The sequence below is a fragment of the Camponotus vicinus genome, unplaced genomic scaffold, assembly GCF_025532165.1.
Source record: "Camponotus vicinus isolate PSW18456_S1 unplaced genomic scaffold, iyCamVici1.0 SCAF_9, whole genome shotgun sequence".
Taxonomy (NCBI): Eukaryota; Metazoa; Arthropoda; class Insecta; order Hymenoptera; family Formicidae; genus Camponotus; species Camponotus vicinus.
In genome coordinates, this window is record NW_028141981.1 from 13212536 (window position 1) to 13228120 (window position 15585).

The following is a 15585-nucleotide window of genomic DNA, read 5'->3' on the forward strand; positions in this document are numbered from 1 at the left end:
AGAGAGAAGAATGAGAGGTGTCACGGCACGCTTTTATTATTTTTTTTTTATTATGCAAAAGGCAAGGCATTGGCTCATGGGCCATACAGGGCATGTGTTACAAATTTCCTCATCGACACTAGATACTAAAATTGTACTATAGAATGTACATTATTTATACATATAAATATCTCTCACTACACATTTAATTATCATTTATACATATTATAAAAATCATTTATACATATAGATAAATAAGTAAATACATAACAAGATAAGACAAAATAACATAGGAATTATTACTAGAAAACATTCTAGACTTTGAACTATATTAATAAAAACATCTTAAAATAAAAATAAAAATAAAATTAAAAATAAAATTAAATTAAAGATAAATTAAATTAACTTAAAATTAATAAATTACGTTAAAATAAATTACATTAAAAATATTGATGTAAGAAAGCATCTATACGTTACTAGAAAAATTACAAAGTAGTAGGATTTTTAAATTAAGATTAAACGTTTAAAATAATGTATATTGTATATTATTATATTTTAGAATTAAAATTATATAAAGATTAATGTCAAACTAGGCATTATCATTACTGGTATACTAGGGATTAGACAAATAGGTCGTACTATTAAATAAAATGGAATAAACAAATTAAACAATGGGCCGACAGGATGAAAATAAAAATAAAAATAAAAGTTTATGATAATTATTAGTTAGAATAGCAGTGGCTAATTAATTGACTCTAAGAAAAGAAAGAAAATGTATTACAAATAGAAGATCTGAAAATAAAAAGGCATGCTGATTAATATAACTCTCTATACCATAAATATCAGGATACTACATACTCTTAATATCTTATTTTGCGAGAAATGAATAAAGTTATCTTTTAAATATTACAGTCAATTATTTTTAGAAAATCATCCAGTGCCCTCACAATATTTGAATCTTGGAGATTTATTAGGAAAGACCTGACTGGAATCGGAAGAGTATTGACAGATTTAAGTATCTTTTTAAGAAATTGAAACCTTTGAATTTGAAAACGAGAACATTCCCAAAAGATGTGATCGAGAGTTTCTGGAGAGCCACATTCTGAACATTTTCCTGAAGGAACAATGTTAAATCTAGCTAGACTAAATTTAAGAGAGGTATGTCCGCATCTCATTCTATTAATCGAGACTATAGATTTACGAGATATGTCGTAAAATTGAAACCATGGGAGTCTCGTGGGAGTGAAGCAATTTTCTATATACCAAATGGCCCTGTTTTCTCCCGATGATTTACACCACTCAAAAAAGCGTTCGAATTGATTATGTTTCCAACTAGCTGAGAAATCTCTATTCGAAGTACATACTTGATAATCAATGCCTGATCTAGGAGCCTCTTTGGCAAGGGAATCGGCCCTCTCATTACCCGTTATTCCACAGTGACTAGGGATCCAAATAAACTTGATCCTTCCTCCTCTTTTAACAAATTTATTAATGCTATCTCTAATTTTATTAATCAGGTGGGATGTATTATTCTTAAAATTGATATTTTTTAAGGCTTGTAATACAGATTTGGAGTCCGAAAAAATGGTTATGTCGTTCATTTGATGCTTAGTTACAAAAGAAATGGTCTCTAAAATAGCCATGGCTTCTAAAGAGAAAATTGAAGCGTGACTTGTGGATCTGAATCTCAAATTTACTGATTGATCAATAGAAGTGATTGCAAAGCCCGTGAATTCTAAATTTATTGTTTTGGATCTATCTGTGAAAAAACATTGTGTGTTTAAAATTTCTAACTGAAATATTTCTTTAAATAATATTTCATTAAAGGGCGATTCTTTATCAAAATTGACTCCTGAAGAAAGGTCGATTTCAGGCATAAATATAATAGACTCGAAAGAATTTACATAGCAGAGAGGTCGAGCATTACTTTCTATTAAATGGGAAATCGAGGACAAATAAATATAAGTGTTAACAATAATGGAAGGTCTAATCTTAAGAATAAAGATTGGATCGTCTATAATTCTATGCATTTCTTCCATAGTATGAAGAATTAGGTGGTTAGATTGAGAGAGGACCCTAGTCATCCAATTTCTACATAAATATTCCCTCCTGAATTCCATTGTAGGCTCCTTAGCTTCCATATAAACAAAATTAGATGGAGAAGACATTCTCAAACCTAAAGCAAGTTTCAATGCTTTCAATTGAATGCGTTCCAGTTTTAAATATTGAGATTTGGTGAGATTATCAAATATGAAGCATCCATATTCAATTCTAGACCTAATTAGAGTCCTATAGAGGATTATCATTAGACGGGGATCCGCTCCCCACCAAGTATGTTTAAGACAGCTAACAATTTTAAGCGAGCACTGACATGCTTTCCATATATGGGAGACTTGAGAACCCCAATTTAAGTTTGAGGTAAAATGTAATCCCAAAAATCTGATTTTGGGAGTTGGATGAATTTCACAGTTATTTACAATCAGGGAAATGTTGTTATAATTTACAGAGCTAAGGCGTCTAGAAAAGATGCAGAATTGAGTCTTTTCTGCTGAGAGATCTAATCCAAGTAGTGCTAGAGAGTGAGCGATATTCTTAATGGAATTTTCTAGAATTAATTTTCCTTGTAATTGGTTATAAGAAGTAAGATATAATGCGATATCATCCGCATATTGGATGATATTACATTCTGGTACGCAACAACTTTCTATCTCCGACACATATACATTATACAATAGTGGACTAAGAACACTACCTTGAGGGAGGCCTTTAAAAGCCCATCTTATTTCGTCAAGATCACCATATCTACAATGCACCTGTCTTTGCGCCGTGGAATTATGAATAAAGCCGAGGATATTTGGAGAAATTCCTAGATTCGCTAATTTTTGTAGTAAAATAGTTGGAATTACATTGTCGTATGCTGCTTTTATATCTAGAAAGGCAGATAAAGTCGGAGAATTAGATTGGAAGCCTAGATGAATACTAGCTTGAAGAATAGCTAAGTTGTCTACGCATCCTCTACCTCGTCTAAAGCCAAATTGAGAACTAGGTAATAGATTGTGATGCTCGAGAAACCAACTCACTCTGTTTGCAATCATTCTCTCCAGAACCTTGAATAAACAAGAGGCCAGAGAGATCGGCCGGAACTTTAAGCCCTCTCCTTGTTTTGGGATGAAGAAAACCAAAAATCTTTTCCACTCGACTGGAAATGAGTGAGAAACAAAAATTCTATTAAACACTATTAATAGGATTTCCTTAGCGTTAGTGGGAAGAGCACGAATTATCTTGTAATCAATGCCATCAAGCCCAGGACTTGATTTCAATTTGGGAGTACGAAGAGCAACCTCCAATTCCGTTTGGGTAAAAGGAAGATCCAGAGACGGTTCGAATATATGGTTATGCAAGGAAATGGGAGGTAAGGGCATTCCAGGAGGAAAGAGTGAGTTGATTTGATTGCGAACACTATTGACCGCTTCTTTATTGTATCTATTGGATGTTTCCGATTGACTAAAGCTATTTTTAAAAGCTCTGATCTTTCGCCAAATATATGAAGGATCAGAATCCTTCCTCAAATTTTCACAGAATTTCCTAAAGTTTTCTTTTTTTATATTTCTAAGGCCAATTCTGGTTTTAGCGACCTCTTTTTTATACGCTAGGAAATTGATTCTTGATTTGTTGTTTTTAAAAATCTCTAAAGCTCTTTTACGGTTAGAAATTAGCAAGTCGCACTCACTATTCCACCATGGACATGGATTTTTGATATTTTTAACTTTAGGATTATTCTTAGAGCGAACGGAATTTGTAGAGTAGTTAAAACTTGAAGTCTTACATCTTTTAGTATTATTAACAGATTCCTGAGGAAAAAAATGATCATGCTTAGGATTTTTGATGTAAGAGGGAGATTCAAAAGAGGAGGATGCATTACGTAAACAATTTGTGATGATAGAAGTGAAGGAAGAGTATAAAGATTGGACGTCTGAAGTATTTAATAAGTCCTGGGAAAAGAGATCAATATCTGACCTCAATAAGGTCGAATACAGAGTCCAATCAGTTCTATGAGAGTAAAGCTTGGGGGATCGGCTGATTACCGGTCTTCGATTCGTATCCACATCCAACTGGATGAATATGGGGAAATGGTCCCCACCCCATAGGTCCTGATGTACATTCCACGAGGATTTAAGGCCTAGTACAGAATTAACCAAAGTTAAATCCAGAATTGAGAAATGATCACGATCTATATTCCAATAAGTAGGTGAACTGTCGTTTAAGAGAACGAGATCTAAATTGTGAATACCTTCTAGTAAAGGAATAATTAAATCATTTGGAAGATTAAAATCCCCACCAATTATCACATTTCCCTTAAAATAAGAGAAGAAAATTGACCAAGATCTTGAGTTAATTCTTGGAGAGTCAGGAGGTCTATAGATCGATATTAGACCTTGAATAGAAATTATACCTTGATCTGACCAGACGTTAACACCACAGGATTCTATTGCTCCGTGAAGATCCGGAACATCCTCTATAATAGAATATTTCAAGCTAGATCGGACAAAGATCAGCACTCCGCCACCTCTTCTACACAATCTGTCTCTTCTAATTACATCAAAATCTTTCAATTTAATGTTATCTGAGAAATCCAGCCAAGTCTCTGAAATTATAAATATATCATTATCCAAAGAATAATGCGATAGTTCGTTAATTTTATACTTAATGCTTTTAGAGTTCCATTGAATTATCTTAAGTGGTCGAATCATTTTCGTTGCTTATGATACCGTTAGGACTAGTAGCAGGCAGATCCCTTTTTAGAATATTCTTATTATGAAGGCTAATTGTCTGGAAGAGTCTCTGCAAGTTCCACTCTAGAAGTTCCACGTTCGGGGAAGATAGCACGGCTTCTAATAGCTCATTAACTTTTGTAGAAGAGCCGCTCAGTAATTGTGATGACGTATGACCTTTCTTGACTACAGTTGCAAAGGACGGACCATTTGAGGAAGAATTCCTCAAATTAAGAGTCGGGAAATTCTCTAAATTTTTCATGATGTGGCTAGCGTTCTTGCCTTGGTTTTTCAACACCTTACGGCGAGCGTCCATAAAGGATAAATTGTCCTGAGCCATGACTTGATTGATTTCCTTGTTAATTTTAAGCTTTGTGCAATCTCTATTCAAGGTATGATGAGCCTCATTACAGTTTATACAGCATGGACTTTCCTTGCATGGATTCTCCGCCGAGAGAGAGTGTGTATTGCCACAGTTCAGACAGCATGGATGACCTTGGTTACAGCCTTTGCTAATATGGCCAAACTTGCCACAGTTAAAGCATCTCCTAATCGGTGGAATGTATGGAGATACAGATAGATTTACCTTCCAAATTTTTAGGTTTTTCGGAAGATCTGAGTTTTGGAATTCAATACATATTGACTGAGATTCCACCCATATTTTAGAGAGAGAATCCCTCCTCTTTAGTCTAAAGATATTAGAGATACGAGTCTGGTGGTTCTCCAATTTCAGATTCGCTTGGATCTCATCCAAAGGAATGTCACAAGGGACGCCTTTAATTACACCTTTTCTAAAGACTCTATATTTTGGAATGTAGAGGGTTAATCCCAATCCTGAAAGATATTTATTTTTAATTGCGTTATTTGCGTCTTGATAAGAAACAAAAGAAATCTTCCACGTGTTCCATGAGTGAAACTCAATCTCTGTGTAGTTGATGTTGGCTTTGTTTAATAATCTTGACGCTTCAATCGTTGAAATAGACTTCGTGCTTAATCTATTTCCTAATTTGCGCACAAAAACAGTGTAAGGTCCTTTGTTCGAACGTTCGTACCAACACATGTTACCTGTTGAGTCATCCTTCGAAATATGAGAAACCGATCCATGAATCGAGTCTTGCAGTGTCTTCTTCTTTATTTTAGGTTTTTTAATTTCCATTTTAATAGATGCGTCCATACGGTCTTTGTTTTGAGAAGCACTTTGTGACGAGGACGAGTCTTCTGAAAGCGCAGATCTTAGTCTTTTCAGATTCGACGTTTTGTTCAATATTATTTCCATGACCTCCTCCCGCGTGATGGAAGGACGATTTCCTAAAGATTCCTTTTCACTGTCATATTCCATTTCTTCGTTAATATTCGAAATCCATTCAGAATCTGTGGGAGGGAGAGGAATCTCTCTCCCTCCACGAGACGAGTCACTCAGGTTATCTATTGTTCTTAAGAGCCGGCACTTAGTCTTTCCTCGCACTAGACAAGAGAGCGGTAAAAAGATAACCGGAAAATATAGCAAGCCGAGGCTAAAAATAAAGGAAAGAGAAATAAAATATAAATTTTCCTTACTAGATCCCAGACAGCACACAAATATCCAAAGGACATCCATAAGACGACCATTAAGGATATTGAGAATATCCACAGATGATCCGTTTTACGTTGTTCGGACATTCAGTTGACGTCCGTAGTATATCTGTTTATGAAATTGGTGGACATGCTTTAATCCCTAAATAATAATATAATTTATCTATTTCATATAAAATTTTACATAAAAATTTCATATAAAAATTTTATTTATAATTTATACTTGCATATTGCACTTTACATTTTAAATAGATAATGAACGGATTATTTTCATTCATTCGCCGGACATTTACTTGTCCGACTTATAAAATCAATTTAATATCTGAAACTCGTGCATTTAGATCAGAAATTAAATTGAACAGTATATTTTTAATCTTATTTGTTAGGGCCTCCGCACAAGGTGTTCCGTATCGCATTACGTTACGTTAAGTATAGATCGTAAATTTAACTCCGTACGTAAAATTAAACTTCAGTCAACGCACAGAAGAAATCGTAACGTAAAGACATTTCGTCTTTACGTTACGATTTCTTCTGTGCGTTGACTGAAGTTTAATTTTACGTACGGAGTTAAATTTACGATCTATACTTAACGTAACGTATGCGATACGGAACACCTTGTGCGGAGGCCCTTACTTTTTGCAAACTTTATATAATTCTCATAACTAAAACTTAAATACGAGAAAGATAGCGCATCGCACGTCGCGTAGTGGTAAACGAATGAACTAACACATCCTTGCGTGCTCACGCGAAACTTTGACCTCCAAGCCCGGATATCTTGTGGACGTCCAAATATTGGCCGTTAACGGATGTCTCAAATCGGATGTACGATGGACGTTCATTTCATGTTCATGGACGTGCGGACGTAAAATGGACATAAAATGAATGTCCATAGGATGTCCTGTGCTGTCTGGGATGGAACTATAAGTGTGGGTCCACAACCTTGCTTTAATGTGTTGTAAGCCCTAAGGCGCAGTACGTAAGTGACGTCACGTCCGGGCGTAACAATGTTTTAAGCCGGATCACGTAGGGCGGAAAGGAAATGGTCAAATCCATTTTTTAACGCTAAAGTTAAAAGCATAGAGCCCAATACATCATCGCGGGCGGAAAGTGTTTTGGTGCGACGTTTCACAATTTGTGGAAAAAATGAGCGATTGTATAAACGAAAATGTTGTTGAAGACATTGTACATATTAATGATGAAGCTTTGGCCGCTCTTGTGAAGAGCAATCCATATTTATACAATAAAAAGCATAAAGATTTCAAGAATGTTGAAGTGAAAAAGGATACATGGAAAGTCATTAGTACATGTTGTGGTGCAACTTCTGGCAAGTATTTTCTATATTTCTATTTTTCTACATAAAAGTTATTGACTATTTATGTCTTAAATATGTAACGTGAATTAAATTTAGGTTAGGGTTAAGTTAGATGTTTTACATATCCATGGTATAATGTATATCAGGTTCATTATAACTTTTAACATACTGAAAAATTATTGATTTCAGGAGAAGAAGCAGAAAATAGATGGAACCAACTTCGAAACCAGTTAGGAAGGAAGTTGCGGGAGATCAAACGTAAACCGCCCAGTGGTTCCGGAGGTGGAGTGAAAATGACCACTTGGGATTTAATGCCAGCCATGTCCTTTCTCATACCTCACATTGAACATAGAAGGTAAATAAAATTCTTATAATTCTCATATGGTACAAAAAGATCCTTTATTTTACTGAATTGTAAGTCATAAAAGATATACTGTGTAGAATGTCGAAAAAAAAGAAAAGATTTCTTTTCCATTGTATATGATACATAACTTAAGAAACTGTTATAGTTGGACATAACATCACTTACGCAGTAAACCTTTTATGACTTACAACTTTCTCTATGTATTAAAGTATGCCCTAATATTAATTTCCAGAATTTTTTTGACAGAACTCGAGGTTCCATGACTTTCTCACATAACTCTGGACCGTCAACACCACCAAGCGGTTCATCTTCAAACTCTGAAAATTTTGTGATATCACCATCACCATCTTCACTCGATTTGGTGAGTGACGAAATATCAATCGAGTACGATGCAGAAGGGAATACATGCAGTTCCTCGCCTGTAAAAATTGTATCGGATGATTTAGACAACGTTTTTATTGACATGACAAACAATGATGGTGATAAGAAAAAACAATTAAATGAAAGTGATGAAAAGAATGCTGGATTTCCGTCCAAGAAATATAAAACTGCTGTCCCGTCATTGGATACCTTTTCTCAACAAAAGAAGAATAAAGAGAATAATCTAGAATTGCTGATTGCAAAGTCTTCGTCTGCCATCCAATCTATGGCGACATGTTTCACACAGGATATTCTAAATGAAACGAATAAAGAAAAAAAGATGCATCCTTTTGTTGTTGCTATAGAAGCAGCATTTGAAAAGGTTTTAGCTGAAATGGAAATGGAATGTTTTATGGCTGTTATGAACGTTATCAGCAAATATCAAAAATAGGTAAACTTGTACCATCAACTATATTTACACGTCACTCTTAATCGGGTTTAATAATATCTGTAGTTGTAAGATATTGGCCAATCATAACCGTTCCATTCTTCAGAGTTTCAGAGGAATGGCTATGATTAGCCAGTCTTAGAACTACGAATATTATAAAATCCGGTTAAAGGTGACGTGTAAACATAGTCATCGATGAATACGTTTCCATTCCAAAGAACCTTGATTATAAAATCAAAAGTCAATTTTTTTTCTAAATTTGTTTTTAATTTTAATTATGTTATACAAGGATACATTTTTATTTTTCTAGTGAACAAAATCGTTCCTATAATAAATGTTAATTATGTAATAATTTTATTTTAGCAAGAATATTATTAATATTCTAAGGGAAGTTTCATATCTTTACAAAAAAGTAGAAGCTAATCAGAACTCGCACTGGTAGTAACCTTATCATAATCTTACTACTTTCCTTAATAAGCTTATTCTCAGCGAGAGTTCTGATTGGCTTCTGCTTCCTGATTTTCTGCCAAAGTGTGATTTCTTTCTAAAGGTGTCATTCCAAAGAACTATTTGTTTTTATTTTTAATTGTTATACATCTTTATTTTTAATTATGAAATAATTTTTATTTTAACAATAATTAATATTATTATTAATCTTTTAAATTATTATTTCAAAGATTTTTATTTCAAAGTATTATTTCAAAGAACCTTAATTAAAATATTGGAAGATTAATTAATTTTTCTAATTTTTAAAATTTTTCATTATATTATGCAAAAGTACAGTATTTATTTTGCTAATGAACAAAATTGTTTTTACCAGAAATGTTAATTCGTAATAAAAATTAATATCTATTATTAGTAATCTTTGTATTGACATATACTGTGATTTTTATTTTAGTATATAGATATAGTAATAATAGTATAAAAATATGTCTACAAGTATTGTAATGTTATAGTTTAAGGGAAAATGTGTTACAGTCATAAAATAAAAAATAAAACTTTTTTCAATGTTTTATTGTACAATTTTTTTCAAAGTTTATTATACAAATTTTTAAAATATATATATATTTAATAAAAGATATTGAAATTGTTTTAGAAAAAAAAATGCTAGTTATAATAATAATAATTATTATATTATATTATAATGTAATAATTATAATATACATTATAAATAAACTATATATATATATATATATATATATATATATATATATATATATATAATAAATTATTATAATATAATAATGATAAAATATTATTTACTGTTTTTTATTACAAATGAAACTAAGGCATATTTATATCAAAACCTCTGTAAATAGTTTGCCACTGCCAAGGCACTTTCCCTTCCTCACTCAAAAAATATTCTGCGATTGTGTCTCTCTGATGAGTTGCAACTAATGCACCTCTGTTTGCTCCTAATCGACCAATATTCTGGAGGTAGTTACAGAAAGGATCTCTCCGCCATTCACCAGGTACTATATTATAACTGTCATCTTCGTGATCCACATATGAAGGTGGGCAATATTGTTTGAATCCCTGCAGGTGTTCTTCTCTTTTCATAATAAAGTTATGAAGACACACTGTGGCAAGAATAATGCTTTCACTATTATGAGGATGGTGAGCCAAAGTGGTGCGTAAAACTCGCCACCTATTAGAATTAAAATAAAAATAAATATGATTGAGTTACTTGTCTTTATATAATAGTTCATTGTCAATACTATTATGTTAATGGAAATACCTTGATGTCAAAATTCCAAAGGCATTCTCGATTGTGAGTCTTCCACGAGATAGCCTGTAATTAAAAATTCGATGTGCCTCGCTTAGGAGATTTCTTCTTGGATATGGTCTCATTAAGTCGGTGCGTAATGGGAATGCTTCATCGCCAACAAGAAAGTAGGGAATAAACACATTACTACCAGGCAACCGTTCTGGATCTGGGAAATTAAGAGACCCTTCCTCCATGGCTATACCAAATGCAGAGGAACTGAAAATACTGCTGTCTGGAAGAGATCCTAAAAAAATGTTGAAGTTATTAATAAGAAACAATCAAATTAAGAAAGAAAGGTCATTTTTATACTATATTACAACGTACCATAGTTTCCTACTTCCATCCATGTAAAGCAATATTTGCTGTCACAGAGTGCCATCAATACAAAGCTAAAATATTGCTTATAATTGAAGAATTGGGAGCCACATTTTGGTGGACATTGTAATCTGATATGCTTCCCATCTAAAGCTCCACAACAGTTTGGTAAATTCCATCTTGACCAGTATCCATCTGCTATGCGTTTCCATTCTATCGTGGAAGGTGGTCCTAATGAGTACCCTTCAAACACTTCCATATAGCTTCACATGTCTCTCGAATCACCTCATATGCAGTAGACTTGCCTATCTTCCAATAGTTTGATAAACTAACAATGCTATTGCCAGATGCTAAGTAACTACAAACCAATATACAATTTAATAACAAAATGAAAAACAAAATAATACAAAATAATAAAACAAAATAATACAAAAAAAGTAGTCACAAATGGAATACAACATACCTAAGTGTGATGGCTAAACGAAATTCTGGAGTTAAAAACTCTCTATAACTATGTTTTTGAATATCATCTGTGATGATTGTTAAAAGTTCTTCAAATTGTTCAACTGTGAGTCGCGTAAATCGGAAAAACTTTTCATGATCTGTATGTTTGTATCTCAAAAAAACAGTCTCATACGCTCCCAGTTGCCCACGCTCCAGAATTAAAGGGTGCACCCACCAACGCCGACCACTGAATTTTTTTAGTCGCTTTAAATATAAATAGAGTTCAAATATAAATATATTTCCAACACACGCAAGGATAAATAAACGTTTTCGTTTGTTGTATTTTATTATTTGCGGCATTATTCCTTCGTAATGTAAATAAGGTTAAGGAAAGCACACACTTACCTATCTACGAGAAAATAAACATTATGCATTATACGTTATGGAATTAGACGTATAAATATTGTGGACTATTGTCTTTAAGGTTGTATCTTGCGACTTAAAGCATACGGATTACGGCTTAAAGCTTTCGTCACTTAAAGCAAGGTTGTGGACCCACACTAACCACGTAAAAACCAAAACTCTCGGACACAAAAACGTACGTGTGCTCTTGGCCGAGGCTCGAGCCGCTCTCTCGGCCCGCTTTTAGGTGATCCCTGAAAGCGATACGCCCTCTGTGGACCTTAAAAACGTGCACCTAAACTACGAAGCCAAGGTGCACGAATGTTCTCAGAGGGTAACATATAAGGTGCACAATTTCTGGTTCTATTCCGTGCTATGTGCACAAAATGTCGGTAGCACCAGTGCATGTATAGCAAGGTGCTTACGTATATCAAACAAATTTTAATATAAATGAAAAATGACGAATTTGCGATCCTCTCTCTCTCTCTCTCTCTCTCTCTCTATATATATATATATATATATATATATATATATATATATATATATATATATATTTTTTTTTTTTATATGTGCAATGAGCAGCGACATATTTTTTAAGAACAATCATATGTTTTCTTTACATTAACTGATTCCTCTTATTATTCTATGCATAAAATTATTAAAGTAAAATAATTGAAAAATGAACATTTTATCAGATATTTTATAATTTATATAAAATTATGTCAACTTAAAGAATCAAATATCTCGTTAACTATTCAATTTTTGACTATCCTATCTTTATAACTTTTTACACGGAATATTGCGAGGAATCGATTTATATAAAAAAATTAGGATGGTTCCATTAAAAAATATGAAGATAATCTTGAAATCTCTGAAACGCTTCCACTTACGAAAACAATATTACTAGCATATCATGGTCCTTTTAATCGTACAATTTTCGTAATTACAATTTTTTCATATCTGTAAAAATAGCGTAGATATTTCAAGTAAGCAGTTATATATATATATGTGTGTGTGTGTGTGTGTGTAGCGTATATGGGAGTTATGTGAGCAAGTGAGAAGGTAATAAGAGAGAGCGAAATGGCAATAAGAGCGAGCGAGATAGCAATAGCACGAGCAACGAAGACTCGGAAATCGAGTCTTTCTTGCAGCCTGGCATACTATTTCTCTCTCGCTCGCTCCTATTACTATCTCGCTCGCTTCTGTTATTGTTTCACTCGCCCTTACGTACTCATATACTGTCATGCTCATCTCGTTATCAAATCTGCCGCTGGCAAGCGGACAAATTGTGACAAATAAATAAGTTAACCATTTTAAGATATATTTATAAGGGTATGCGAGTAATTTTAATGGAATAATGAAAATTTTGCGATTAAAATAACATCAAACACGGTATCAATCGGATAAATGTAGTTAAATATATAATCAAAATTTTTATTATCAGACCAATTAAAAATTATTCGATTTACGTCGTGTTTGATATCATTGTAATCGCAAAAATCTCAATAATTCATTAAAATTACTTTCATATCGATAAAATAAAAAATAAAAGTTTCAGTTTTTACTTTATAATCTCGTAAATTGCGAATGGATAGAGGAAGTGAAGAAGCTGATTGTAAGAGACTTCGGAATTCTTTGATGATAGGTCATTTCGCTCGCTCTTGACTCGCGGTTCCGCTGTCGCTCTCGCACTTGACAGGTCGTAAAGATAAGCGGACTCGGCTTCCTCGCGAATGTAAACATCTTATAAAATAAAAACTGACTCCTATTTTTTATTTTATCCCTTTGAAAGTTATTTTAATGAATTATTGAGATTTTTGCGATTACAATGATATCAAACACGACGTAAATCGGATAATTTTTAATTGGTCTGATAATAAAAATTTTGATTATATATTTAACTACATTTATCCGATTGATACCGTGTTTGATGTTATTTTAATCGCAAAATTTTCATTATTCCATTAAAATTACTTGCATACCTTTATAAATATATCTTAAAATAATTAATTTATTTATTTGTCACAATTTGTCATCGGCCGCTTGCCGGCGGCAGATTTGATAACGAGATGAGCATGACAGTATACGAGTACGTAAGAGCGAGTGAAACAATAACAGAAGCGAGCGAGATAGTAATAGGAGCGAGCGAGAGAGAAATAGTATGCCAGGCTGCAAGAAAGACTCGATTTCCGAGTCTTCGTTGCTCGTGCTATTGCTATCTCGCTCGCTCTTATTGCCATTTCGCTCTCTCTTATTACCTTCTCACTTGCTCACATAACTCCCATATACGCTACACACACACACACACACACACACATATATATATATAACTGCTCACTTGAAATATCTACGCTATTTTTACAGATATGAAAAAATTGTAATTACGAAAATTGTACGATTAAAAGGACCATGATATGCTAGTAATATTGTTTTCGTAAGTGGAAGCGTTTCAGAGATTTCAAGATTATCTTCATATTTTTTAATGGAACCATCCTAATTTTTTTATATAAATCGATTCCTCGCAATATTCCGTGTAAAAAGTTATAAAGATAGGATAGTCAAAAATTGAATAGTTAACGAGATATTTGATTCTTTAAGTTGACATAATTTTATATAAATTATAAAATATCTGATAAAATGTTCATTTTTCAATTATTTTACTTTAATAATTTTATGCATAGAATAATAAGAGAAATCAGTTAATGTAAAGCAGGGTTGTTACGTTTTAAACATTTATATTTGAAACAAATGTTTAAAACATGTTTTAAACATTACATCAAATTAAATACAATTTTGTTTTAAACATAGTTAAAACAAGTGTTTTAAACATATTTAAAACAAGTGTTTTAAACATGATTTTTTAAAAATGTGTTTTATTTAAATATATTTTTAAAGCATGTAATTAAGTTATTAAATAATTTTAATATACATGTATATTGTAATAAAAATTATTTCACATATGTATGTTAAAAACATTGATATATATTTCATATACATATATATACATTATATAAACTATCATATATTGATAAAATTAAAATAACATTTACATTAAAATAAATATTATTTCTAATCATCATTTAGAATTATATTGTTTGAATTTAAAGTTCTCATAATAGATACCAGTTGGGACGCTTTTTCTATTCCTAGCCTATTCCGTATTTTACTGTGTACTAAGCCGAAAGTAGAAAATAATCTTTCAATACCTGCAGAGGATGCAACAGCTGTATGCAGTTGCATAGATAAATCAAACATAGCATCATTTATGCTGTTTCGAAGAGCACACCACCATGACACTGAATGGACATTGTTCATATTTTGAGTTAAAAATAAATATTTTCTAAATGGTGAACTTTGTGCTTGATATAAGATTATAAACGGCATTGCTTCAGGATGATATGCAGCTGCATACTCTAATGCTTTCTCCACTTGATTTTGACTTAATTTTTGACCTCTGTAACGATGATCTAATAAATTTGCTAAATAATGGAATGATGTCATTGCCATATTAAAGCGAGTTTTAAAACAATCTATTTCAAAAATAGTAAAGTTTTCTTTTTCGACACTTTGCAATAAATCTATCCATATTTCAGTAACTTCTGCAATAGTACATGTTTCATTTTGAGCTTTATCCAACGCACTTGAAATTTTCTGCAATTTAAATAAATATTTTTCTACTTTGTTTTTTAAATCAATATTTTGAACTTTGGCATATATTTCTGTATCAATTGATATACAGTTTTCTGTACATACTTTGACAAGAATATGCCAATTTTTTAAATATGATTCAAAACAATCAGATAAAGTATTCCAGCGGACATCTATAGGTAAATTAAGAGAAGTGCCACC

General features: G+C 32.4%; 4 protein-coding genes and 1 pseudogene across 5 annotated transcripts in view; 2 read left to right on the plus strand and 3 right to left on the minus strand.

Annotated features, from left to right (window-relative positions):
* LOC145977256 (uncharacterized) overlaps window positions 1–15585 on the plus strand; it is a 62330-nt gene that overhangs the window by 23723 nt on the left and 23022 nt on the right. The gene's annotated exons all lie outside the window — the stretch shown is intronic.
* Window positions 581–4807, minus strand: LOC145976769 (uncharacterized). The gene is made up of 2 exons (XM_083108139.1): window positions 4433–4807; window positions 581–3178 (listed from the first exon to the last, which is right to left on the minus strand). Exons 1-2 carry the CDS (start codon window positions 4728–4730, stop codon window positions 879–881), a joined length of 2598 nt encoding a protein of 865 aa, XP_082964265.1. The 5' UTR covers window positions 4731–4807; the 3' UTR covers window positions 581–878.
* LOC145976638 (uncharacterized) lies at window positions 4751–6432 on the minus strand. The gene is made up of 3 exons (XM_083107868.1): window positions 6309–6432; window positions 4849–6215; window positions 4751–4756 (listed from the first exon to the last, which is right to left on the minus strand). The coding sequence occupies exons 1-3, from the start codon at window positions 6346–6348 to the stop codon at window positions 4751–4753; spliced, it is 1413 nt and encodes a 470-aa protein (XP_082963994.1). The 5' UTR covers window positions 6349–6432.
* Window positions 7035–9643, plus strand: LOC145977252 (uncharacterized). The gene is made up of 3 exons (XM_083109106.1): window positions 7035–7647; window positions 7825–7990; window positions 8246–9643. Exons 1-3 carry the CDS (start codon window positions 7467–7469, stop codon window positions 8808–8810), a joined length of 912 nt encoding a protein of 303 aa, XP_082965232.1. The 5' UTR covers window positions 7035–7466; the 3' UTR covers window positions 8811–9643.
* On the minus strand, window positions 10046–11739 carry LOC145977249 (uncharacterized; annotated as a pseudogene). Its single transcript, XR_014440468.1, has 4 exons — window positions 11354–11739; window positions 10900–11248; window positions 10546–10819; window positions 10046–10455 (listed from the first exon to the last, which is right to left on the minus strand). The product of XR_014440468.1 is annotated as an uncharacterized LOC145977249 (transcript).